A 26728-nucleotide genomic window follows, 5' to 3' on the forward strand; every position below is an offset into this window, starting at 1 on the left:
ACCTGATGTGTGGGTTTATTTCTGGGTCTTTAGTTCGATTCCATTGATAAAACTGTTTTCTATACCAATACCATGCGGTTTTTATCATTATTGCTCCATAGTACAGCTTGAGATCAGGGATAGTGATTCCTCCCGAAGTCCTTTTACTGTTTAGGATTGTTTTAGCTATCCAATTTTTTTGTTTTTCCATATGAACTTGAGAATTTCTCTCTCAAGGTCTGTAAAGAATTGTGTTGGAATTTTGATGGGAATTGTATTGAATGTGTAGATTGCTTTTGGTAAGATGGCCATTTCCACTATGTTAATCCTACTAATCCATGAGCTTGGGAGATCTTTCCATCTTCTGACATCTACCTTAATTTCCTTCTTCAGGAACTTGAAGTTCTTGTCATACAGGTCTTTTGTTTGCTCAACATATTTTATGTTATTTGTGGCTATTGTGGAGGGTGTAGTTTCCATAATTTCTTTCTCAGTCCATTTATTGTTTGTAAAAAGGAGGGCTACTGATTTCTGTCTGTTAATTTTGTATCCAGCTACATTGCTTAAGGTGTTTATCAGTAGGATATTATTGTAGGAGTTATCTGGTAGAAATTGGGGGTGTCACTTATATATACTATCATATTATCTGTGAATATGGAGCAATTCTGTCTCTTCTTCCCAATTTGTACCCTCTTATTTACTTTTGTTATCAATAGATGGGAAGAGAGTGGGCAGCCTTATCTTGACCCTAATTTTCGTGGAATTGCTTTAATTTCCTATCCATTTTATTTGATATTAGCTATTGGATTGATTTATGTTTTTATTATGTCTTATGCACCTTGAATCACTGACTGACATTTCCAAGGATTTGAACATGAAGGGGTGTAGTATCTTGTTAAAGGCCTTTTGAGCATCTAATGAAATGACCATGTGACATTTTTCCTTATTTATATGGTGGATTACATTGATTTTCATATATAGAACAATCCCTGCATCCCTGTGATAAACGCCTACTTGATGGGATGAATGGTGTGCTTTTGGATTCAGTTTGTGACTGTTATATTATTTTTGCATTGATATTCATAAGATAAATTGGTCTACAATTCTTTCTCTTTGTGAAGTCTTTATATGGTTTAGGTATCAGTGTGACTCTGCTTTCACAGAATGAGTTTAGCAGAAGGAAGAACAAAGTATGGATACTCTGGTCCTTCTTAGAAGGGGGAACAAAATACCCACAGAAGGACATGCAGAGACAATGTGTGGAGCAGAGTCTGAGGGAAAGACCATCCAGAGACTACCCCACCTAGTGATCCATCCTGTATACAGTTACAAAACACAGACACTATTGTAGATGCCCACAAGTGCTTGCTGACCAGAGTGGGATATAGCTATCACCTGGAAGGCTCTGATAGTGCATGACAAATACAAAGGAGGACACTTCCAACCAGCTACTGAACTGAGCACAGGTTCCCCAATGGAGGAGCTAGAGAAAGGACCCAAGGAGCTGAAGGGGTTTGCAGGGCCATAGGAAAAACAATACAAGCTGCCCAGTACTCCCAGAGCTCCCAGGGACAAAACTATCAACCAAAGAGTACACATGGAGTTACCCATGGCTTCAGATGCATAGTCAGCAGAGGATGGACTTGTTGAACATCAAAGGGAGGAGAGGCCCTTGGTCCTGGGAAGGCTCGATGCTGCAGTGCAGGGGAATACCAGGACAGAAAAGGGAAGAGGGTTGATTGGGGAATAGGGGGAGGAGAGATGGGTTATGGGATTTTGGGGGGGGCCAAGAAAGGGAACAAGATTTGAAATGTAAATAAAGAATATATATAATTTAAAAAAAAGAAAGATAAAGTTTCCTTCTATGATTTTTTTCTTTTTTGAAAGTATTTTCTGGGCCTTGTACCTGAGACTCTCCACTGTCCCGCGCTTCCGTCTCGCCAGCAAGAATGACGCGGCACACTCAGGATCCTTCTGCAGAAAGCTTTAATGCATCTTGAGAGGGAGAGCATAAGCTTACAAAGCGGAGACACTGAGGGAGCGCGAACCCAAGTCTTATATAGGCAGGTCCTCTCGCCTTGGACGTGGCGTACCCTGGTAGGCTGCGGCTCATCACCCCATATGACGCCACGAGGTAGGCAGAGACTCAGTGGCGGGACATTCCACTCGGGCATGCGCACTCGGCCTGTTTATGGCTCAGCAAGAACAGGATGTAGGCGCCATCTTGTAATGGAGGTCATAGGAGCGTTCGGGCGGCTCCAGACATCTCCGCCTTTTTGATTTACTATGAGGGCCAACAGATAACCTGGTTAGAAGGTGGAGACAGAGATCGTCCCTCCCTGTGGGAAATCAGACCATGTACGGGGATATCCCCTAGACTCCTTGCTAGGTCCGGGGCATCCTCGACCTGTCCTCTGCCGTTTTTTTGGGAGAGAGGAGACTTGGGCAGGTAACACCCATGCTGGGCGATATGCCTCCTGGAAGTGATTTAGCCTCCATGCGATACCTCGTTCAACAACCTTCCCCAGGCGCCAGTCCAACACTCTGCCATGTGCAATGAGCTTAACTCCAGGCGTGCAAGAGCTGTTTGGGCCGGCCTTCTATTGCCTCAGGACTGACAGCCATACTTCCATGGAGGTTCCATTCTCCAGAGCCGCAAGTGCCTGCGCAATGACCACTTTGTCTTATTTACTTTGGGTTCTGAGCCTACAGACCAACCATAACAGTAACACCAGCCCGCAGCAGACAGCCATGCCAAACATTCCCACCCCCACCCATTCCTTGAAGTAGGAAACAGCCGATGAGACCCAGGAGGACAATCCTCTGGTGAAGGATAGATCAAGTCGTGTGGAGTTAATCTGGAGCACTGCAGTTCGAAGCTCGCGAAGTGTCTGCTCGAACTCGGAGGTCCAATTCTGTAACATGAACTGAGACAAATTCTTAGAAAGATTGGCAGCTCTGGTAAATTTTTCATAAGGGATGGAGGTAATGTATAGGCCAGGGAGCTTCTGCTCACAGCCTAGTTGAGCCATCTGCCAAAGGATATCCAATTGTTCCTGAACTAAATCAATGTGCTGGTTGACCAGCATAAGGCCTCCCTGTATCTGGGTATTGGCCGAACTCTGTTTGTCAATCGCCAATGACACATTGGCTGATAAATCATTAATGCTCTGGGCCGCTTGGACAGACTCAGAGAGCGCAAGGGCCGAGGCAGTGACTGAGGCGGCAACCACTGTGGCGGCTATCACTGCTACAATAATAGCTGAGATGCCAAAGTCTCTTTTCTGCCTGAACAGAGTCATGCTGTTAGGTGCATCCACGGGGATGGGCACAAAACGGGGCATTCGGGTGACCACGGCCATGGGGAATCGCTGTGCATCCCAGCACAGAGTGTAAAAACAGCCCCCGTGACCACAGTCTAACACTTCCATCACCCGACTCAAGTTGCTAACTATCCAAAATGAAGGGTGGCCACACACAGACAAGGGGCGGCTGGAAATTCCTCATGGGCAAAAGCCTTATACTTCACATCACTCATAGTCCATTGTCCTGAGCCAGACTCGCCTACGATCCCTTTCCAATCAAATTCCAACTGGCTCATCTCCCCTCGGCCTCCTTTTATCATAGCTAAAGGTGAGAGGTCCGTGCAGCTACCATTAATCCTGCACAACAACCATTGGTCAAAGGGGTTAGCATTAGCCTGGATGGGATCTATGTTTGTGAAATTGTGTCCCTGCCCAATGAAGGGAGAGAAGGAGAACAAACCTTCTATAGCCCAGCCAGCATCTCTGGATTGACATCCAGTCCAAGGCAGGGCTAATTTAACATCCTGCCGTCCAGTGCAGAAGGGAGCAAGCTTGGGTTGGATTGGCAGGGAGGATGCTTTCCTGGTCATATTGAATTGTGGCCACCACCCATAGAGAACCATCGCATTTGCGACAATCTTAAAACTGGGGTCGCCTACTGTGGCTTCCTTCAGCCATGCAGAAGAGGAATTGCTTAGTATGATGCATGGACCGTTGAAGCCATCTTCCTTAATGTGGAAGCAGAGACTTCCTGCTAAATGCAGGGATCTGTTCTCTTGTAGATGTTCTATCTGCACATCCTTGGGTAGGTAAGCAAGACCCAGATTCTCGTTAGTTGCAAAGAAGCGGGGAAAGACCTGTGCGTTATACATCACTGGCATAGGTAGGGGAAAGGTTGACATGATCCCCCAGCATGGTTCTCCTTGAGCAAACCCGACTCCGATCGTCAGGATCAGCAGCAGAAGGGGCTTGTTCATCTATATCGACTGGCCAGGTTGTATTTTTTTCCTTGGTCCAATATGATTCGAGTAAGCCTTTTGGGGACCCAAAAAGGATTCTCTTCATTCTGTGGAAAAACACAAACAGCTCCCCTGGATCTTATTAGAATAGGATCCGGGCCTTTCCATTCATTGGTTAGCACATCCTTCCACTTTACAAGCTCCTTAGGCCGTTGTGGTTCCAAGCAATGTCGATCTGCTGCAGTCTGGTCATGCTCGTCCAAATTTTAAAAATTCATAGTAAAGAGTGCTACTGCTATAGCAACCCTTGGTATAGGGGGTAAGTCCTCTGCTATTCCCCCTTTTTGTTTTATTAAATAGGATTTGAGCGTACCGTGGGCTCGCTCGATAATGCCTTGTCCCTGAGGGTTATAAGGCAGACCTGTGATATGGATAACCTGCATTTGTAAGCAGAATTGTTTAAATTTTTGAGAGGTGTAAGCAGGTCCATTATCAGTTTTCAAACTTTTAGGTTTCCCCCAGGCGCTCCATGCCTCGAGGCAATGTTGAATGACTTGGGAGGTTTTTTCTCCCGTGAGTGGCGAAGCATGGAGAATGCCAGAACATGTGTCTATGGACACATGAACATATTGGAGTCTCCCAAATGAGGGCAGGTGGGTGACATCCATCTGCCAGACCTGTAGGGGAGAAATCCCCCTAGGATTCACGCCCGTATGGGGGGCGGGAAGGAACTGACAGCAGTTCTGACATTGAGTAACAATGTCTCGGGCTTCTTTTCTGGTACAAAGCGTCGGGGTGTGCCCAGGCTTTCCGCAATTAAAGCAGACGCGCCTGTCAGGGCCCCGAGGAGGGCGTTTCTGAGACTGTAAGATGGCGGCAGCCAGTCCTGCATTAGTTAGTGGGCCACCTAGCTCCCGGCACACTCTGAGCCAATCTTGCAAGCCTTTGTTCTTTTGCGGAGCTATTGCTGTGCGGCATTCCTGCGTGGCCTGCTCAAAGATGAGTTGCTCTATAAAGGGCATGGTGGCCTCAGAGTCCCCAAAGATCCGCCCCGCCACTTCAGTCATTCTAGCCACAAAATCAGAGAAAGGTCCCTGGGTCCCCTGTATGATCTTGGTAAGCTGATTACTTCCCTCCCCTCTTTTTGAAAGAGCTTTCCATGCCCTAATTGCTGTACTTGATATCTGTTGGTATACCCCCCATGGGTAGTTGGTTTGATTGGCGGCATAGCGCCCTTGTCCTGTTAGCATGTCAAAAGTCCATTGCTGCTGTTCGGGTGTTAGGCAGCATTGGCCCTAGCCTGATCTTGGGCTGCCTTGTACCATAAGGCCTTCCATTCTAGGTACTGCCCCATGCTGAGAAGCGTGGCCTTGGCCACCGTCTGCCAATCGGTGGGTGTCATGGCGTCCCCTGCCAGTCAGTCTAACTGGGCCAATGTGAAATTGGCCGAGACTCCATATTTTCTAACGGCTTCAGCCAGTTCTTTAATCCTACCATATTCCACCGGGGCATACGCCCGATCAGTGTTCTCCAGGCTTTCAAAGACGGGAAAGGACATCCGGAGCTTTCTCCTCACCCTCTCTGGTAGGAAAGAGAAGGTTCCGCGGCATGCCTCATAAGGAGGGGGCGCCGAGGGTGTCTTAGCAATGGTCATGGCAAAGTGAGGGTTCCGACTCTGCCCAAACCATGAGCTATATATATATATATATATATATATATATATATATATATATATATATATATATTTACTATTATTAAAAGCTTGATTATTAACATCTCAAAAATAGCTGCTATAGTATTTGTGCTGAAGCAGGGAGAAACTTAAAGGAATAAACATGTGATCTGAGAGTACAAATTCTTTTGGATAACAATTATTAATTTTGCCTAAAAGGGCTCGCCATGTAATAGATCAACCATTAATAATAATTAATTTGATTGCTGCTTGAAGCAAGGAACAAACGTTTTCTTGAAAACAGAGGTTTAAGACCTCCTGTGGCAAGCTTAAAATAAGGTAAATATAAGATAAAGCCAATTAATATATCCTAACAACATTTGAAAACCATTTACCTAAAAATTTTTAAAAGTCCATAGTTAGGAGCAAAGGCCTGTAACAAACATTCCATGAACATTGTACATTGAAAAATGTAAGATCCTAACTCTTGTATTGAAACAGAGACAAACATTTTTTCTCATAAGACATAAGGCTGTTAGCCATTCCTTGAGGCAAAAACTTTCTAATGAAATTGTTTTGTTGTTTCTTTAAAGTTAGAAGCAAATGCTTTTATAATTATTAGAATGTAAAGTAAAAAACCAACCCTTTAAATTTACAATAATTTTGTAGGGAGTAGACAGGCCAAATGTTAATGCCTTTATAGCCTCCTTGAGGTTTCATAGATTTGAACTGCATTTTAAACCACACAAGGATAAGTCAAGAAAAATTTTTTAAGCCAAACACTCCCTAGGTGGGGCCTGTAAGGCAGAAACAACTTCTCAAAGCTTCCTCACTATCTTCCCCTGAGGCAGCTCTAAGCTTTGCATTAACTCAAATGTAAAATTTTTTTATCTGCCCTAGGATCCACCTTGAGTCCTTGGCAAGGACATTGTATGAGATTCCTCAAATGTAAATATCCTCTAATCTGAGCCTTTTATCTAAGACCAGACCCAAAACTACAGTCCTGCAAGGACGTTTTGAGGATTAAACAAAAGAAACCTGTAATTCCATGGTCAAAGGAACATACTTGATATCAAATACATTTTCACTGAGATCTCCTTTTTAATCTTGGAGGGTTAAATTTTGCTCCTACCATTGTAGTCTATAAACTTGTGGAAAAGTGGCAATGGGCCTATAAAAGCCACAGCTGTATCACTCTCAAAATTATCTTAATTACAAGATATTTTAAGAATTATGAGCCTGCAAACTGAAAACTGCAGCCAGTGACACACTGGCGATTTTTATTCTAACTCAATTTTTCCTTGCATTAGAGCACAACTGCAATTTTGGGAGCAAATTCCAATTTTAAACAATCTATTTTCTTTAAAATCAATGGCAAACACATTTTTACAGCACAAGGTTTGTCTGCCAGTGTAACTTATTAAAGAGACATTATTTTAAATCTTAATCTTTATAAGTCCAATCTCCAGGCCAAGATTCACACAAAACACCATGCCAATTTAGGAGCGTCTTAAAGGCCTGTATTTCCTGGACTGCGTCATGCCACGTGTTGTTTAAAAATGGCGTCTACCCTAAACTACCAGCTTTAACCTAACTTTTTGTTAATAACATAAACCTTTTAAATCATGTCCAATGACTTATAAGCCAATACTCCATGTAGTCAAGACATGCAAAATATACCTTTAAGACCAATTACAAACAAGAACAAAGCATGAGTTGTGTTGGGCCACGTGAAGCTAGTTAAGATGGCTCCAACACTGAACTACCAGTTTTCAACTAACCTTTTCTTAATAACACTATACCTTTTACATAATAACCAATTAATTTATAACACTTTAGTCAAGACATGTAAAACCTTATACCGTTAAAACCAATTAGAAACAAGGATAAAGCGATTACACAAACTTCACAAGCCAAACCAAAGTTTTCCCAAAACTTGAGGCTTCTGGGCTTTTAAAAGCTGCTTTTTCCCCAGCCATACTTGCCTCTTGGGTGAGTGAGCTCTGCTGCTGTGGTGCGGCTTTAAATCAGTCCTCACACAAACAGTGGCTGGCTCAAGAGGTTGCCAGCAGATGAAATCCTTACCAATTTTTCTTTTTAACATGAAACAGTCATTCACACAAAAACACAGAGAGGACATAAACATACACATAGACAAAGTACACGACATAAACAGTCGGTGCACCGGGACAAACACAGAAAGATACACAGAAAGATAAGCGTGCTTGTTAAGCAATTGCATCCATGTTCCTCTTTAAACAGCTCTTAGAGGCTGTGGACATATGCTTATTTTTAAAACCCTTTTCCTTTTCGCCTAAATCAGCTCTTACAAGCTTTGGACAAATGCCTACCAAATTCCTTCCCCATATTCATTTGGAGGTAGGCGGTCATCAGGATGATATCTTTCCTCCTCATACCTCGCTGCTTCCTCATCTAGTTCAGTTTCCTCATCTGGGTCAAGGCCCTCGTCTTCCGAGCTACTCGGGCTGTCTGAGTCACTTATCTGCAGAGCTTGCAGATATAGTATAGATTACTCCCTCCTAGAATACTCCCTCCGTCAGCCTTTCCAAGGTCGGAGGAGTTTTTAACTTCTCTTTTATATGCTCCCTTGTCCGTAGACTTCCCAGGAGGGCCATTTTCCTTATTCTGGGCCCGTTTCTTCTTACGTGCACCTAACCTCTCACTGCGCTCAGTTTCTGATATGCTGTCCTGGACTTCTTCGAGAACACTTCGGCCCTCGGCAACGGCAGTCTGGTAGTCCCTATCCTCCAAGCAGTTTTTAATGAGTTTCCATATTGCTGTCATGCTACCTAACTTGTTCCATGAGGCCAAGGTCAGCGACTCGGAGCAGACAAACCAGGGAGCCACTCGATCTACCTCTCATACAAAGTTCCTAAGCGTTCGGTTGGCAACCTTGATATCTGGTTGTTTCAGCACAGCCTCTAAGGCAGCAACCGATTGGGACGAACCCATGATGAGGGCGCACTCGCTGCTTATCTACGTCCCTCTTACCGGTGCGAGAAACCGAAGGTAAAAGGACTGCGTGCTGCTCCCTTATCTACGAGAGACTGAGGCTCGGGCTCAGATGCCACCGCTTATCTACGTCGGCCTTACCACACCTAACATCAACCTTTATGAATGCAAAAGGAAACTATCAGAAAAAGTAGGAGCGCTCCCAGGACAATGACCAAGGCCTCAAGACTGCCTTCCCAAGGTGGAGAGAGATTCAACCCGAAGTCCAAAAAAGACATACCTCTCTGGGCGTCTTCACCTGCAGTTCTGGATCCTCCTTGAATTCAAGGGGTCTCCGATGGTGCTGACGATGGTCTGGTCGTGTTCCCGGGTTTTCTGCACCAGATGTCCCACGCTTCAGTTTTGCCAGCAAGAACGACGCGGCACACTCAGGATCCTTCTGCAGAAAGCTTTAATGCATCTTGAGAGGGAGAGCATAAGCTTACAAAGCGGAGACACTGAGGGAGCGCGAACCCAAGTCTTATATAGGCAGATCCTCTCGCCTTGGACATGGCGTACCCTGGTAGGCTGCGGCTCATCACCCCATATGACGCCACGAGGTAGGCAGAGACTCAGTGGCGGGACATTCCACTCGGGCATGCGCACTCGGCCTGTTTATGGCTCAGCAAGAGCAGGATGTAGGCGCCATCTTGTAATGGAGGTCATAGGAGCGTTCGGGCGGCTCCCGACACTCCACCTTCTTTTATTCCTATTATTCTTAGGTTAGGCCTTTTCATGGTATCTGAGATTTCCTGGATGTTGTGTCAAGAATTTTTTTAGATTTAACATTTTGACTAATTTATCAATTTTTTGTGTTGTATCTTCTACACCAATTCTCTCTTCCATCTCCTATATTGTGTTGGTGATCCTTGCATCTGTTGGTACTGTTCTCTTCTCTAAGTTTTCCATATCCAGGATTTCCTCAGTTTGTGTTTTCTTTATTGCTTCTATTTCCCTTCAGGTCTTGCACAGATTTATTTATTTCCTTCACCTGTTTAATTGTATTTTCCTGTATAATTTTAAGGGATTTGTTTCCTCTTTAAAGACCTCTATCTGTTTGAGTATATATTTCTTTAAGGGATTTATTCATTTCCTCTTTAAAGGCATCTATCATCTTTATAAGATTGGATTTAAGGTCATTTTCTTGTGTTTCAGTTATGTTAGGATATCCAGGGCTTGCTGTAGTGGGGTAGCTGTACTTTGGGGGTGTCATATTTCCCTGGCTTTTGTTGACTGAACTCTTTCAAAGGCCTTTAGCCATCTGGATGGTTTTGATGCCTGGATGTTCTTGTTGTAGTATTGGGAAGGGGGAGAACCAAGACCGTATTGGTGTGGAAGGCCTCTGATAGTTATCTTGGGCTGTATGGTTCCAGACCTGCAGGTCTGTATGATTCAGAAGCCTCAGGTCTGATGAAGGTAGGTGGGGACATTGCAGGAGAATGGAGGTCTCCCCAGGATAGCAGGCTGCTCAGGGCATCTTGGCTTGGCCCAGAGGGCTCAGCAAGCAGGGAAGATGTGTGGGTAAAGGGAAGGTTACCTAGGTGTCTCAGGTCTGATGAAGGCTGGGAGAGAGAGCAGGAGAATGGGAAAGCATGTTTGTATTTTTAAATTGGTTCAAGGGAGATTGCCCCCATTTAGGCAAAATTAAAGGTAAAAGTTGACACAACTGACAACTATGCCAATTGATGGTCTCCTGAGTACCCTTACTGAATTTTCCTTTAAATATGTCTCTATTGCCTGAAAATGACCCTGAAGCATGTGTCATGGCAGAAAAGATGAATTGTTTACCAGTTCTTCCCACAGTTTAAGATGTGCTTGATATTTCCTGTACAATTTCAGCAAATCAAAATATTTATCAGGAATTAGGTATGAATATAATTAAAGATCTTTTAAAGACTTTTGTTACCTATGATCTACTGCTTCATACTCTTGTAACTATCTTTCTGTTTGGAGCAAGGATGCACAATGGCTGCCATATGATTTTCATAAACTTGCTCAAATGGTTGTTACCCCTTCCCAGTCTCTATGGTGCTAAATGTGGCTTACAAATAAAGCTCGTGAAATATTTGGGCAACTAGGACTAAGGGGTAATCCTGGAAATGAAGTATATGAAATGCTGATAGGGAGTGGAGATAGGTACTCATAGATTATCAGTTGTATAATAAACCTCCTGCTGTGCTCCTACATTTTAAGGGCATAGACAAGGCTACCTGGATAAAACTGATATAACATCTGATACTGGAGTCCAGCTCTAGTGCAGTTCAGATCTTGAGGAGAGGTGGAGTTGGAGAAGGAAGAATGGAGACACACACAGGGATGAGCTGATCATACTCTGTCTTCTCTCAGAGAGGACTTCTTTTATTTATCTTTTCAATAATAAACCATTAGGTATAGGAAAGCACGTGTTGCATGGGTTTTACATAATCAGTTTCCAAGAACTTTCAAGATTATATTGCAGTGTTCCTCAAATCTTCTATCCACATTCTCCTTCCATGTCTGGGGAACAAAAGGCTCTACCAACCTGACAGCAGCTCTACTTCTATAAAAATTAAAACATGGTCCCTCTGAACTTTATGCCAATTCCATAGTGAGCTCAAAAATGCTATTGAGAAATAAGTAAAATGGCATCAAATTCAAGAGTTATTATTAAAACAGCTGGATTTTGATAATGTCCATTGTCTTAGAGTTTCACCACTGTGAACAGATACCATGACCAAGGTAACTCTTATAAGGACAACATTTAGTTGGGGCTGGATTACATGTTCAAAGGTTCAGACCATTATCAAGGCAGGAACATGGTGGCATGCAGACACACAGGGCACAGGCACAGCTGAGAGTTCTACATCTTCATCTGAAGGCTGCTATCAGAACACTGGCATCCAGGCAGCTAGGAGGAGGGTCTTAAAGCCCATGCCCACAGTGACACACCTACCCCAACAGAGCCACACCTTCTAATTGTGCCACTCCCTGGGCAGATCATATATAAACCATCACACCAGTGAAGATTGCCAAGGATTAATCAGATTTCAGAGAGAGACAAGAAATGTTGTGGACTTTCTAAATTATGTAGAAAAATTGAGACCTAAAACATAGAACAAAACTATCTGCTTTAGAAATCAGTACCATTCAAAGGCACGTGTCTGCAAAGTATTTAAATTATAGCCAAACTGACTACTTAAAGAAACTATATAAATTGCCCTTATAACAAAAGAATACATAGAGTTCATGCCCTAAATCTAAGAAAACACTGGGCTAAGGAATGCCAATCTAAATTTAAGGACAGTTATGCATGGTCTAGCAACTATATTTATAACAACCAAGAGTGGGGAAATAGATTGAGGCCCCCACTTCATGTTCCACAGAAATAAAAGGATTACACCCCAAAGCATTAACATTTGTACTAGCTTCAAATTATAATCAATCTAATTTTTACAAGCTAGTATATGCACTCATATACAAAAGTGCTGTTATTGACATTTCTTGCTCTAAAGATACTGCCATTCCCCTCTTCAGTGTACCTTTTAGTACACACAGGAAGTTGTGGACTTGTCCTACCAGAGACAGTTGGAATTTTATTTAGTCACAGTAGTTTACCCTTGAAAGGAATAATAGATCATGCAGGAGTCATATTAACAATGATTAGGCAGTAAAATTGCTGTCATGGAAAATGTGCTTTTGAGAGGACTGAGTTAGGCAGAGCCAGGCTGACTCCACAAAAGGCTGCAAATTGTCAGTTTGTGAGACTAGGCCTAAGTTTCTGTTTTCCACAACCAGGAAAGTCCAAAACAAGTCAATTCCAGAGAAAACCACCCCTCATGGGCAGCCAATCGGAAGCTGTCAGAAACTGTCCCACCACCTAGCTTGAACCCAATATAGGCAATCAGCAAAAGTCCCCAAAATCCTCCAGAGCCTTTATCAATCATAAAAGCAGCCACACCCTTAGAGATAGAGCCAAAAAATCAAGGGAAAGAAAGGTATGTCACCCACTCCTACCCTAACAGGCTTTTAATTGACTCTGCAAAGCCATACCTGTCTTTCATCCCCATGTATGGTAGCTTCTTACATGCTGGTTCTCTACAGAATAAATCCTCTTTGTTGTTGCATACAGTTTAAGTCTGGGATATCATTCTTCCTGAATCACAGACCCTTATACTTTGACAGAAACCATCTAGGAAAGGCTATGGCAAGAAAATGAGTTTTGTAGAGATGGCCTGCCATCTTACATGCCAGCAGTGGTTTGCTCTGTGATGCAGGATCCTGAGAGACTTCATGCCTTTCCTGGAATGATTACATAGCCTAATGATTCCTGGCCATCATCCTACACTATTGGGCAAATTTCCTGCATGTTAATATGAACTTTCATGAATTGATGCTGTTTAGAAGAATTAATGACTTTATAGAATTCCTAGTTTGATTCAAATTCAAATAATCTCCTTCAATATTTAAGGAGATGGTTATTTTGCCAGAAATAAAAGTAATAAAGTTAGAATCAAGAATAGAATGTGCCCCCTCTTCATAAAATAGTAAGTAAAGGACGCATAATAGGGAATGCAATGAGATTTTCTAAATTGGACTAAGAATTGAAATAGGCTTGGGACAGATTTGTAATCAAGGAAAAACATTCATTCTAGATCATGTCCAAGAATGAAGCCACAGGTGTGCACTATGATAAAGCAAAGCCATTTTGAACTGCTGCTTTGAAATTATAATAAGTTTATAAAATGAAACACTGCTTTGAACTAACTCTCAACATCCTCTGTAACTCCCCTTTTGTGTTACATTTTATCTGTGAATTAACTTTTCCTTAAAAAACCTTTTTCCAAAGTTATAAAAAGCTGAAACAATAATAAAAGTTCATACAGACAGCCCTTTTCTGCTCACCCAGTGTACATGTGTCTCCGTGTGTCTGATGTTTTATTTCTTCGTTTCTTTTCTCTCTGACTCATGGAGAGTTAACAAGTTCTGAACCTCTCACTAGGCCAACAAGGTGCCCTGAACCAGGAAAAAAGAGCCCAATTAACTAAGCTTGTTTTTCTTAACCCCCTACTGCTAGAAGCTTCTGGCCTCGACTGCCAGACACCAGCATATTTAAGGCCCAAAATAGCAGAGTTAAACTGCCAAAAGTCAGCAGCTTTGGGCCCCAATCACTGATGATGCCATATGCACTGCCTTCCTCAGTTACCTGGATGCCAGAAAAGTTACCAGCAGTGCTTCCTTTGTGATGGCGGATTTGATAATATAGATAAAACTGTAACTTTAAACACTTTATTGAAGGAGAATCCTAAAACATTAATGTACTTAAATCTAAGAGCAAAAACTTTACAAGATTAATTAATTGACTCTAGAAGAGATGTCTTTACTGCAACCATAGAAGAACATCCAACTACATGGCCTGGGATGGACATTATATTCAACCCTAATAGGGATGTAACTACTAACTCTAAGGAGAGTAACAAGATTACAATGTCCAGAAGCAGTTCTGTCTCCTTATGTTACTCACAGTGCCATTCATTCATCTCTGTATCAAGTACTGCCATAGGATTTCTTTCCAGCACAAAATTTTTTGTGACTACAAAGACTAGTAAGATACACAAAGGCTTTTCCACATTGAATACATTCATACCGTTTTTCTCCTGCATGAGCTCTTTTGTGTATTTGAAGATAACTACGACTTACAAAGGCTTTATCACACTGAGTACATTTATGTGGTTTCTCTCCAGTGTGAGTTCTTTCATGTACTTGAAGAAGACTGCGAAGTGCAAAGCCTTTACCACAGTGATTACATCCATACGGTTTCTCGCCAGTGTGATGTTTTTCATGGTATTGAAGACTAGCACGACTTGCAAAGGCTTTACCACACTGATTACATTCATAGGGTTTCTCACCCGTGTGAGTTCTTTCATGTATTTGAAGATTACTGCGACGTGCAAATGCTTTACCACACTGATTACATTCATAGGGTTTCTCACCCGTGTGAGTTCTTTGGTGTATTTGAAGATGACTGGGACTTACAAAGGCTTTACCACACTGATTACATGCATATGGTTTCTCTCCAGTATGATGTTTTTCATGGTACTGAAGACTAGCACGACTTGCAAAGGCCTTACCACATTGATTACATTCATAAGGTTTCTCTCCAGTGTGAGTTCTTTCATGTATTTGAAGATTACTGAGACATGGAAATGATTTACCACATTTATTGCAACAATAGGGTTTCTGGCCCGTGTGAGTTCTTTTGTGTACTTGAAGATTACTGAGACGTGTAAATGCTTTCCCACATTCACTGCAATCATAGGGTTTCTCACCTGTATGAGTTCTTTGGTGTATTTGAAGATGACAAGGACTTACAAAGGCTTTACTGCATTGACTACACTCATAGGGTTTTTCTCTAGTATGGTTTTTTTCATGTTGTCGAAGACTACGGAAATTTGCAAAGGCTTTACTGCATTGATTACATTCATAAGGTTTTTCTCCAGTATGAATTCTTTTGTGTACTTCAAGATAACTTCTATTTACAAAGGCTTTTCCACATAGAGTACATTCATATGGTTTCTCTCCAGTATGAACTCTTTTATGAATCTGAAGAGAACTGTGACTTATAAAGGCTTTACCACATTCATTGCACTCATAGGGTTTCTCACCTGTATGAGTTCTTTCATGTACTTGAAGAGAACTAGGACTTGGAAAGGCTTTACCACAATGACTACATTCATAAGGTTTCTCTCTAGTATGATATTTTTCATGTTGTCGAAGACTATAGAAATTTGCAAAGGTTTTACTACATTGATTACATTTATACGGTTTCTCTCCAGTATGAACGCTTTTATGAATCTTGAGATAACTGCGACTTGTAAAAGCTTTACCACATTGAGTACATTCATATGGTTTCTCTCCAGTGTGAACTCTTCTGTGAATTGGAAGATAACTGCGATTGGCAAAGGCTTTCCCATATTGACTACACTCAAAGATTTTCTCAAGAGTATGATGTTTATCATGATTTTGAAGATGATTGGCATTTTCAAAGGCTTTACCACACTTCACACATTCATAAAGTTTCTCTCCAGTATGAATTATTTTGTGTATCTGAGGAGAACTGGGACTTAAGGAGGCTTTACCACAGTGATTACACTCATACGGTTTTTCTCTAGAATGATTTTTTGCATGTTGTGTAAGACTATGGAAATTTACAAAGGCTTTACTGTATGGATTACATTCATAGAGTTTCTCTTCAATATGGATTCTTTCATATGTTTGACGAAAACTGTTACATGCAAAGGTATATTGCTTCTTTCCATGGCCCTTATACTCACAGGGCTTGTGTCCACAATTACAGATGTTATATCTATTAAAGAAGAAATAACAAAAAGTTTTTCACACTGCATTCACACATGTGAACTTTTCCCCCCATAGATATGTGCTACAGGGGTCAAGACTTCTCCAATGACAACAACCTTCTTGCTTCCCATAAACTATTCCTTCTCACTAAACTTTGGAAAGTCACTATAAGTAACAGTAGCTTTACTATGTATTATTTGGTTATGAAAGATATACACTGGTCTCCTAATCAATGTTTTTTATGATACTCAAATAGGATGAAAATAAATGGATTTACAGTTTGATAACATGGCTCTGATGACTAAAATGTTGTCATGTGTAAAGATATTATTTCTCTTTTTCCTTAGAGGAATGCCTTGTCAGCTACCTGAATCCAAGTACATACTCTTTTGAGAATTCACTAATCATCAGTATGCTTAAAGCTGTGTTTATTTACACTGTTGATTTTCGTTAAAACTTCAAGGTACATTAAAATGTCTACAGTGATGCATTTGTATTAGCTTGCACATGAAAATTACCTCCCAGATCTTCTAGAACTTCGACAGTGTTCTTCAATATTGTGGTCTTCCAATCTGTACCCTAAAATATAGTATCAGAAAATTTATGATATATTATTTGATACTATGCAAATTTTAAATTAGTATCTCTGGTGAACCTGAGAATCATGTCTGAGTATTTATATTTACCACATTCTTTCTCTGTCACAATAGAAATCATAGAAGTGCACCAATAACCAAGAAACACTTGTCTCCTTGTTTTGAAAGTGAACAAAAACTCACATTCTTACCTATAGCAGTGAGGTTCCTGCACGTTTCTAACATCACATCTTTGTAGAGACTCTTCTGGAAAGGATCCAACAAAGCCCACTCTTCTGGAGAGAAGTTCACATGCACATCCTCATAGGTCACTGCAGCCTAAATTAGCCCATACATATACATAATAAAAATAGTGAGACTGACTGCACTGTAAATGTACATTTCACTGAGACTGTATTTATATAATTCTGGGTGCTCCACAAATTTATTCCATATCACAGCATTGCAAATGTAGTCACCAAGTCATTTTACAAGTAAACAGAAAAGGAGGCTCACACCTCTCATTTCTGGGACCACTGAAATCCATATGGCATTGCAAGAGAAACTATTAACAGACAAAACAGAGACATGCAAGCAGGTCAACACTATTGAATACACAATAACAAAAATTGTATCAAAATCCCTAAGTTCAAGAAAGGATGAACATGATGAAAGTAGTGATGCACACCTTTAATGTCAGATCTCAGAAGGCAGAGATAGGTAAATTCAGTGATTGCTAGGCCACCCTACTTTGCATACTATTTCAATGGTAGCCAGAGGCACACCATTTTTGAGACAAGGCCTCAAAAAACAAATAAAGGATAGAAAGCACTTAAGAGCTTACTTGAAATTCCTCCAAGTTAAAATTTATTCCAGTATAAGAATAGTATATCAGAAAACTGGAGTGCCCCAGTTTAAACCACAGGGTGAATATAATATTTCTACATATAAATGCATTTATAATAAATTACTGACAGATCAAAGAGGTCTCAAAAATATTAGCAAATATATAGTGATCCAAAAATCAAAACCAAGAACAACATCAACAAAAGGAACATAGAGAGGAAAAATAGGTCAACACTTAAGATCAAGTGGGGATGTCAGTCCCCAGCACTCATTTGGAGGCTCCCAAAAATTCATAACTCCAAGTCAACAGAATCCAATGTTCTCTTCTGACTTCAGGGAACACCAGGCACACAAGTGGTACACATTCATGTATTTGTGTACATGTGTTTGCACACACACACGTGTATACACAAAAGATTCATACACATTTTTTAAAAAACAAAAACATACATAAAGATAGGGAGAATCTTAAACAACTACAATCCAATGATTGAGAAGACTCATCATTTGAGTTAAAATGCATGCATTTGCTTGAGAAATAAGACCTTATGCAAAAGTTCAAAACTCAAGATGTAAGTAAAGGTGACAATACAGGTGCTTGGTGCCAAGTAAATGCATGTGGGTGCTGTGCCGCCCATGGGAGTGGGAGCAGCTGACCCGGCTGATGTGTGCAAGGAGACCACATCCTAAAGTTCATCACCATCTTTCCCACATGCTTTCCTGAATGTATAAGCTTCTGGCCTAGAGGAAGGAAATGGCAAGGATGTTGAGGGGGCGACACACAGCAGGTAGTGGGCCTGATTTGCACAGGCAAAGAGAAATTGGTCTTGACAATGTTGTCTGTACCTCCTCCTCCTGAGGCTGATAACCCAATGACCACGCCTTGGGACAATTATTTTATGATTATACAGAAAAGCAAGCAGTGTTCATTTCAGTCCCCTATACAAACATGTAGAGCATAATGGTGAGATATTTATGGTATACAATATTTAAATGTCAGGGAGGCAGCTGTATTCTAAACAGTACCAGGAGTTTGCCATACTGCACCAAAACCTAAAAAGACAGTTTGCCAACTTTACATTTTGACTTCCGGGAAAGTGGCCATTCTCATTATAAGAACAACAATTAGATACATGCCATTGGGGGGAGGGGGTAGAAGAACATCTAGAAAAGGAGTGTTCAACCCAAGTCATTGCTGAGAGAGACATTATGAAGGAATTCCTGCCAAATCTGATGACTACAATGGTGTGTCTGATGTAGAGCTGAGTGTAGTTAGTGTGTGCATATTTGTGTTTGCATTGGAGTGTGCATGGAAATCAGAGGACCATTTGCCGGGAGACTTACATATGTTCAGCAAGCCTTTGCTCATTGAACTGTACCCCTAGACCTAATACGTATTGCTGGATAAACAACAGTTACTGTCAGAGTGAAAAAAACAGTACTACAGATGGTGATGTAAAGAAAGATTACATTAAAGCAGAGAAGAGGAAAAGTCTTACCAGTTACAAAGGCATGTGAACAAAGGAAGACACCTCAAACTGTAAAGGACTTGTGAAACCACCTTCCCATACTGTGCCTGTAAATCTAAAAGGAAGGGGCATGTTATCACAGCCATCAGCATCATGAATTTTAAACTTCATGCCCGCACTGAAGAAGGGCAGCTGCAGAGAGAGCCAGGTAATAAATAGCGCTTAAACAAGATGAGATGCAGCAATGGGACACAGATGAAGAAGGAGTGGTCTTCAGAATATGCACAAAGAGAAAAGCATCAATGGATTAAAATCTTCACACCATATTTCAATTACATACAAGAATGTTTCAGACAGGGTATTCTGCAAGTTCAAGTGGAGAAAAGATGAATATTCATTAGACTGATTATTCCATGTGAGCCAGGACATTCTCTGGCCTCTGGATGATGAAGGGACTATGCAAAATGCCCGCTTCTTCCCTTGTATAGAGAGTAGACACTGGGTGCAGGCTCTCCCATCTCTCATGAGTTCATGGACCCGTCTGTCTGATTTTTGTTGTTGTTTGTTTTTTAATCAAATAACCCTCCATGCTGTTCCTAAACCAGGATAGCACCTGTCCTGAGTTTTAGTCATGTGACTGGATAAGCCACAGGAGAGTTCTTCTACCTGAACCTAGAAGATATATGTGGAGGAAATTTTTTTTGCTACTATTGTTTGTAGACAGCAATTAGTACTGGAGCAGAATTTAGACTTTAGCTACTTATTCTCAAAGAAAATCAGAAAATCAAGAAGTCAGTCACATGAAAGTTTGTGTTCTTGCTACAGTAGAAAGAACAAAGCAGATACTAGACAAAATGAACCATTCAGCAGGACCACAAGAGCTCTATATAAGACATTCCACAACCCTCCTACTGATGCTGTTGCTTCTCCAATGCCAGCAGACATATATCACAAAGGGAATTATCAGCCACAACTGTCTCTCTGAAGATGTTCTAACACCTAGATGGGACAAAATTATTTCTAAAAACTGACAAGAAACAAACATCTTTAAATTTGGGGTTCCAATTTTAAAATAGACCTTTACCTTAGTACCACCACAGGGAAATAGCCCAAGGATGCATAGCCCACTCAACAGTAGTTGAAAAAAGGACCTGGCAGGGGGGAGTTGCAGGAGGGGATGCTTGCCAGACAGAAAAGAAGTTCACCTGTAGCACTAATGACCATTGAAGATGCTAGACCTGGGCCCTAGAATAGGGAATTAATAGAGATGAACACATAGATATCCAGACAGGACAAAACTTCTCTTGTGTAGACTAAGGGCACAGAACCCTATCACAAGCCATCTCAGGCATTTGGGACTCTCTCCTACCCATTTAAGATAAGACACAGAATTGACATGGGGGCTCCAGGCATATCAGACAAAGACCCAGGGATAAAGTTCGTTATTCAGAAATTGTTCTGGTTCTCCAAAACCCATAGAACCTCTGATAAAACTAGAAAACTATCTACATTCCTGCATTTCCTTTCTTGAAAACCAGGTGGATCCATAGCCAAAGCAAAACTCCAAACTATAAATGAGCTAGACTTGCTCTGCTTTAAAGAAGGCCTTTGCATGACCCTAGTAGACACCTGTTATTTTTATCCTAATCACTCTGGAGTTACTAAAAACATGCTGGCAAGGGTAAAACATAAATTCCTCAATACAGAAGAGGAAAAGAGCGAGCTCTAACCAATCTGAATCTCTACTCACCTGGTCCCCAGGCTGACTATGTTCCTCACTAGTCTTATGGGATCCCTAATTTTGTTGTTTTTAATCTTACTCTTAGCCCCGTGTATTATTAATGCTATTGCATGGTTTGTGCACAGCCTCATGAGCACAATCAAGCTCATGGTCTTGAGGATTCAATACAACCCCCTCTACTCTGAAACAGAGAATCAAAGACTGGAAACAGGTCAAGAGTTTGGGGGTGAAGGTTGACGGTTGGGAACAAACAAATGAGACTTCTCCTAAGTGCTGCCACTTTGTTTTCTCACTCCATTTTGGTCATAAGATGAAATTAAGTTCAAGTTCCAATGCTCTAGGGGAGCTGAGGAATTTCCAGATGTCTAGCCAACTTCTTATTATTTATTCCCCCAAACATAATGATTGCTTGTCAGGTGTTACATGGCTACATGACTCAGTTTCAGCTGTACGAGCACCATCAATCTGAGTAATACATCTCTAGCTTTCCAGAACACAGATGATATTGTTTCATGTATGCTTGTCTGCTTTGTGTTTTTCTATACCATTTGTACTCAAATACAACTTTGGTAAAATTTTTTGAGAAAGGGATTGAGGGCATTACTAGAGAAGGAAATGGTTCTGATGTCATTAGGAACGAACTGCCTTGGCCCTGGCAATTCAAGCAGCCAACCCAGGCATTTCGGGACAGGGGTTCTGGAGGTGGAGGCTGAAGGCCTTAACTGATCTCTGGGAAACCTCTGCCAACAATGATTACCTTGTATCTGGAAATGTTTGAAGCAGGAAATGTTTTCGAGAATCTTGAAGTTTTAGTCATTGAGAGGACTGAAGAACCCACAGAAAAGGGACACTGGCCTGGGTCACTAAGGACAGGAATGTTCATAAAAAATACAAGGAACAAGATAGAGGAAGAAATGGCTGGGTCTATTGGATTAGTGAGCTGACTGTCCTGGAAAGATTGGAACAAACTGATTTGACCCCCTCGCATCATTTGCCTAAGGAAATTACAGTACAAGTTTTAAGAGATAGAATTTGGGCTTATGAAGGAGCTCTGGGGGAAGTTGCGAGAGGAATTAATATTGCATATGAAGAAAAATTTAAAAAGTACTTTAGAAATAGATATTTGAATGAGCTTAATAAAGAGATCTTGCAAATTTTAGACAAGTTAAAAATATTCACATTATCCTGACCTGTTTAAGCACCTTTCTGTTCACATGCTAATGCTGTAACCATATGTTGATGCCCAGATGACCTGTGATGTGGAGGTTTTTCTGAGAGGTAAAAGGTAATGTATAACTTGCTCTAGCGGACACTAAACTGTACCTTTGTATGTGCTTTATGCTTTCTGGTGGCATAGTTACATGATGTTTTTCAGGAAAAGTAATGTGCTTGAGAAAAATAATGAAAAGACTTACAGTTATGTATTATTGCATAACAAGGAAGTGTGTAATCATTAAAAGCCTGAGATGAACTCAGAGAGAAAAAGAAAAGACAAACCTGAAAGCTGTCACTGAGCTCAGCTTCTGAACAACTAAGAGTCACCTGTCAGCCCTAGCATCATTGCCTGAGACTCCTGACTTCAGGCTGGTCCCATCCTTCCTTTCTGAGCAGCCCCGAGACAATGGCGGCTGGTCCTCAGCAATGGTTTCTAGCTTGCTGGCCATGGCAGCAGCAAACATGCTGAGATGGGCACACTCACATGTAAAATTTGAAAGTCTGTCAAGTTTAAACAGGGGAGATGGCTCAGCAGTTAAGACTTCTGCTCTAGTGGAAGAACTAGGTTTAGTTCCCAGCACTAACGTGGTGGCAAAAAATTACTCCTAGAGCCTAGTGAAAGGCATCTAATGACCTCTTTGGTCTTCTGTAGCACCAAACACCCAAGTAATGAACACACATGCATGGAAGCAAAATACTCATGTACAGGAAACACATTTAGTAAATGAAAAGTACATACTCCATAAATCTTATATGTCACCATGGATAAAATGGCCAGAAATACACAGAAATGTGACAAATATCTATAGCTCAAACTATAAATGTGTAATAAAAAAATATCAATGAATTCAATCAAAGGAGAGAAAGTCTAAGATTGTAGACAAGAAGTCTCAGTATTATTTCAGTACACAATCTGAGCTATAGGTTCCACAAACATCCACTAAAGAGCCTAACGATTTCTGCAATGAACAACAGAAAACCGATGACAAAGGTCATCATGAATGAAAACATGAGCAGCACAGTCTGAATAAACAGCACAGTGACACCATCTGACTTCTATATTACCCTACACTTACACTAAAGTGAGGTTTGAGAAAGAATAAAAAGATCATCAGAACATTAGAGAACACTTAAAACAAAGTCACAATTAATATTTGACAACTGAGGCAGGGAAACACAGTGAGTCTGACCTTACTAACACACGTGACTGGACCACCGTGGCATCTACACGCGAATGTGTTAATGACACAGACTTTACACCTGCGCAGAGTTAACTGCAGACGGATCCTACCCCTGAATGATAAATGCCAAGTGAGAACTTCTAGAAGACGCTAGAGAAACTGGAGCTCTGCGAGTCAGGGAATCTGGCTTCCCTGACTGTGAAATCCACGCGTGCGCGTGGGCTGAATGATGCCCTGGAGTTTGCGGACACCAGGACCAGCTTCCCACGCTGCAGGTAGGCGCAGTCGGGAACTAAGTCATTCAGAGGCCCCGCTTCCGCCTGGGAGGTGCGGGGACCTCAGGGGGAACAAAGGGAATCACACCGGGCGCCGCGTCTCGCCGCCGGCTCCCGCACCCGGGACAACCCCACACGGGCTCCCGCGGATTCTCCCCGTGTGGGGACGGCGGCCCCGCTCACCATGACGTGGATTCCGAGCTCACCCACTCTCCTCAAAGCTCCCAGCATCGGCTGAAAAAGCAGCACCACGAGAGCTTCCCTAAGACTCACAGTAAAACCTGCAGTATGGTGGAACGGAAGTACCCGCCTCCCTTCTGACTGGATCCAGGCTCTGATTGGTTAATGAGGCCTGTATGACAGATGCTAACTCCCCAGAGACAGAATGCCTTACAGGGACAGAGCACCGAGGTTTCCAATCACACAACTTTCGCAGACCTGTGGAGATTGGCACTGCAGCTGAATTTATGCCTGGACTGCAAAGTCATTCCTGCACTTCTCCTTCACACAGTAGATATTTCCCTTTCTTCCTCTCATGCACAGAGGGTGAGGTCCTACAACCAGGGATAAAAAAATGAAGTGACTATTATATCAAAGCAGAGGCTGTCTGCCAACTTCTCCCTGCATCCCTCAGTCCCTACTGCTTACAGGATTGGCTGGCATGCCCCGACCCTACTCTGAACTTTTCAGCCCTGCTTCCCACAGTGGCCCTTCCGTTTATAATCCAACCATTTAGATTACCTAGGAGTGGAGGGTGTATTTTTATTTTTCATCTACTCTTTACATTCCTGAACTCTTGGTCTGCCTATGAGAGGCTGTTGGTGGAGCCTAGTTGGAGCATGAGACCGGAGCATACTGGAGATCCCAAACCATGGGATGATCACCAAGAACGGCAAAGCAGTGGAGTGGACCACACCAGAGCCTAGAGTGCTACAGCAGAGGGCAGAGCTGAAGTTGTGACACAAGCCCTTTGGAGGAACCCAGAAGATAATGTGTGGATCCCTGACACTGGAGCAAGAAGATGTGAATTTGAAGTTGCCTTGGAGACTATTTTAGAGATGCCAGAGCCATAGAATACCTGCCAAGGAGGAGCCAGCCCAAGAGAAAGAATTGTGTTTCAGTCACCAAAGTTGAAAGGACTTAGAGATCAGACATGAAGATGCAGAGTCTGGACTTTCCCCAGCTAACTTTTGTTCTGACTTTGGTCCAGTATTACGTCACTATAACATTTTGGAATGGTCATGTGCATCCTGTGATGTTGGAAGTATATGATTTCCTTTATGATTTGGATTTTTTTGAACTTTGGACTTTTAAACATTGTTGAGACTATAATACACTGTGGGAACTTTTGAAGTTGGACTAAATATATTTTGCATTGTGCTGTGGCTACCATGGCCCCTATAGACTGTGTCTTTAAATAAGGAGATAGCGGCCAGGGAATGGAATGTGGTCGTTTGAATGTGCTTAACCCATGGGGAATGGCACAATCAGAGATGTGTCAGTGTTGGAGTAGGTATGGCCTTCTTGGAAGAAGTGTGCCACTTGTGGGGTGGGTGTTGCGGCTCCTATGGTCAAGCTCCATCCAGTGTGGAAGAAAGCCTCCTCATGGCTGCCTAGGGAAGACAGCCTGTTCTATCCTGGGTGCAGTCAGATCAAGATGTATAACTCTTGGCTACTTCAACAGCTTGTCTGCCTGCTCACTGCCATGCTTCCTACCATGATGATAATGGACTGAACCTCTGAAATGTAAGCCAGTGCCAACTAAATAGATTTCTTTATAAGATTTGCCATGTTCAGAATTGAGATTTCTTCCTGGTAGACTTTTCCTTTGATAAGTATAAAGTGTCCTTCTGTGTCTTTTTTGATGACTTTTGGTTGAAAGTCTGTGACTGACCCAATCACAAAAGAACACACATGGTATGCACTCACCGATAATTGGATATTAGCCCAGAAGCTCAGAATAACCAAGAAATAACTCACATATCAAATGAAGCCCAAGAAAAAGAAAGCAGAGGCCCCTGGTCCTGGAAAGGCTCAATGCAGCAGTGAAGGGGAATACCAGGACATGAAAGGGGAAGGGGTTGATTGGGGAACATGGGGAGGGAAGAGGGCTTATGGGACTTTTGGGGAGGGGGGGATCCAGGAAGGGAAAATCATTTGAAATGTAAAAAAGGAATATATTGAATAAAAAAGAAAGAAAGGAAAAAAGACTTGCCATGGTCATGGTGCTTTCCATAGCAATAGAACTCTAACTAAGGCACACACTCATCCATGTTCATGCCTTTCCAATAATTGAATGATATGAAACTAAATGGATGCACAATTGTACAACATGGTTCTCTTGTGGCTATCATTAAAATTGTGACATCTGGGGTTGGAAAGATACCTCAGCAGTTAAGAGCACTGACTGCTCTTCCAGAGGTCCTGAGTTCAATTCCAGCAACCACATGGTAGCTCACAACCATCTGTAATGGGGTCTGATGCCCTCTTCTGGTGTGTCTGAAGACAGCTACACTGTATTCATATAAAATAAAATAAATAAAGGCTAAGAAAGAGTTTAGCTCTAGTAGAAAGGAGATTCCAGGATACACATCTAGATCTTGATGCAAAGCTGGCCTGAACCTTAATCATCTCGCCTTCTGTTCACTCCCCGACAGGAATTCTCATGCAGAGGGAAGATTGTATATTAGAATGTATATTTCTAGCACATAAACAGAGTAAGGAATTTTATAAAACCTACATAGAAAAGGTTTCTGAATTAATAAAAAAAAGGAAAAATGAGACTTCGACAATTAGCAGGAATGAATCTAGCTGAAATTGCGGTACCTTTTACTACTGAAGAGATTGCCTCATTATAGACACAGGATGAACATTGGCAAAGGTCATGAAGTATCTTGGGAGAGATTAATAACAAATATGCTAAAAGCAAGTAACTTAAGTTCATAAAAAGAGCTAACTGGATTCTCCCTCATATAATAAAAAAGAACTCCAATTTCTTGAGCCGCTACAATGTACACTGATGCTAATAATGTTAATAAACCAGGAGGAATAATAAAAATCAGAAGATGTAAATAAGTTAAGAGTCCCTATAATCGGTTCAAAAACATTAATTACATACAATACTTATGGTGGTATGAGATTTTCAAGAGTCTCAATATAAGTGA

General features: G+C 41.7%; 1 protein-coding gene and 1 pseudogene across 2 annotated transcripts; both read right to left on the reverse strand.

Annotated features, from left to right (window-relative positions):
• Positions 1 to 5134: 5134 nt before the first annotated feature.
• Positions 5135 to 6009, reverse strand: LOC127670757 (igE-binding protein-like; annotated as a pseudogene).
• Positions 6010 to 11244: 5235 nt separating this feature from the next.
• LOC127670752 (zinc finger protein 431-like) lies at positions 11245 to 23865 on the reverse strand. Of its 2 annotated transcripts, none has more exons than XM_052165248.1 (4): positions 23748 to 23865; positions 17050 to 17176; positions 16781 to 16841; positions 11245 to 16269 (listed from the first exon to the last, which is right to left on the reverse strand). In XM_052165248.1, exons 1-4 carry the CDS (start codon positions 23793 to 23795, stop codon positions 14451 to 14453), a joined length of 2055 nt encoding a protein of 684 aa, XP_052021208.1. In that variant the 5' UTR covers positions 23796 to 23865; the 3' UTR covers positions 11245 to 14450. The 2 variants fall into 2 exon arrangements, with proteins under 2 accessions (XP_052021208.1, XP_052021210.1); XM_052165250.1 differs by lacking the exon at positions 23748 to 23865 and adding an exon at positions 19183 to 19508.
• Positions 23866 to 26728: the final 2863 nt, after the last annotated feature.

This window comes from Apodemus sylvaticus, chromosome 20 (genome assembly GCF_947179515.1).
Source record: "Apodemus sylvaticus chromosome 20, mApoSyl1.1, whole genome shotgun sequence".
NCBI classification, from domain to species: domain Eukaryota; kingdom Metazoa; phylum Chordata; class Mammalia; order Rodentia; family Muridae; genus Apodemus; species Apodemus sylvaticus.

Excerpts from the sequence above, each read along its gene's own strand:
- LOC127670752 (XM_052165248.1), bottom strand. The coding sequence starts at position 23,795 with ATGCTGGGAGCTTTGAGGAGAGTGGGTGAGCTCGGAATCCACGTCATG. Across the intron at positions 16,842-17,049 it reads CAGGAACCTCACTGCTATAG|GGTACAGATTGGAAGACCAC; the intron begins GTAAGAATGTGA and ends ACTATATTTTAG. Across the intron at positions 16,270-16,780 it reads AGTTCTAGAAGATCTGGGAG|ATATAACATCTGTAATTGTG; the intron begins GTAATTTTCATG and ends CTTCTTTAATAG.